The sequence below is a fragment of the Entelurus aequoreus genome, linkage group LG02, assembly GCF_033978785.1.
Source record: "Entelurus aequoreus isolate RoL-2023_Sb linkage group LG02, RoL_Eaeq_v1.1, whole genome shotgun sequence".
Taxonomy (NCBI): Eukaryota; Metazoa; Chordata; class Actinopteri; order Syngnathiformes; family Syngnathidae; genus Entelurus; species Entelurus aequoreus.
In genome coordinates this window covers 89,563,549-89,564,595 of record NC_084732.1, presented here as the reverse complement: position 1 = coordinate 89,564,595, position 1,047 = coordinate 89,563,549, and the positions used below count along the sequence as shown (strand labels likewise).

General features: G+C 42.6%; 1 protein-coding gene across 1 annotated transcript in view; it reads right to left on the bottom strand.

Moving 5' to 3' along the window:
• Nucleotides 1-1,047, bottom strand: part of LOC133664841 (tumor necrosis factor alpha-induced protein 8-like protein 3) — a 49,746-nt gene extending 48,699 nt beyond the window's left edge. Inside the window, exon 1 of the mRNA XM_062069797.1 lies at nucleotides 775-1,047. Coding sequence (XP_061925781.1) covers nucleotides 775-856 — 82 coding nt within the window. The 5' untranslated portion in view covers nucleotides 857-1,047. The remainder of the gene's footprint in view (nucleotides 1-774) is intronic.

Below are 1,047 nucleotides of genomic sequence, written 5' to 3'. Positions count from 1 at the left end.
AGTCATTCAGGACTTTGTAAAGTTATCAGAAGATCCCAGCACAAAGTCATTTAGGACTTTGTAAAGTTATCAGAAGATCCCAGCACAAAGTCATTTAGGACTTTGTAAAGTTATCAGAAGATCCCAGCACAGAGTCATTTAGGACTTTGTAAAGTTATCAGAAGATCCCAGCACAAAGTCATTTAGGACTTTGTAAAGTTATCAGAAGATCCCAGCACAAAGTCATTCAGGACTTTGTAAAGTTATCAGAAGATCCCAGCACAAAGTCATTTAGGACTTTGTAAAGTTATCAGAAGATCCCAGCACAAAGTCATTTAGGACTTTGTAAAGTTATCAGAAGATCCCAGCACAGAGTCATTTGGACTTTGTAAAGTTATCAGAAGATCCCAGCACAGAGTCATTTAGGACTTTGTAAAGTTATCAGAAGACCCCAGCACAAAGTCGTTTAGGACTTTGTAAAGTTATCAGAAGATCCCAGCACAAAGTCATTTAGGACTTTGTAAAGTTATCAGAAGATCCCAGCACAAAGTCATTTAGGACTTTGCAAAGCCACAATCAATCTTTGGCAGCTTTTCTAAAGCGACGATGCCTTTCTGCGAGAGGTGTCAGGGAGAAACATTCAGGGATGTTCTGGCTCCCCTCGGATGTGTTGATGAGCACCAAACACGTGTTGGAGCTTTCATCAGCACACTTGTCAGTCTTCTGCATCCCAAAGCTCACTTCATGCAGCACACCACAAGAACCCTTTGTTGGTGTAGAAATAGATGAAAGTACCTGGAGAGAGGTCCCCATCGCTCTGCTCTCCTGAGTCAGAGTCCATGTTCTCCTGCAGGACACGAGAGGCTGTAAAAAACATTTTCTTGCTTCCTTATTCCTCTCTTCTTCACAGGCAGCCTTCTGATTCCCCACAAAAACAATCATTTATTTTCTCCCTGGAAAGCTTCTCCACCCAGGCTTTGGATCGCTGTGGCTGTGGGAGGAATGTTAGCAGGAGCCTTTGCTTTTTTTCTACTTTCTGACTCCTTCACTTTCCCTCTTTCTGCTCCC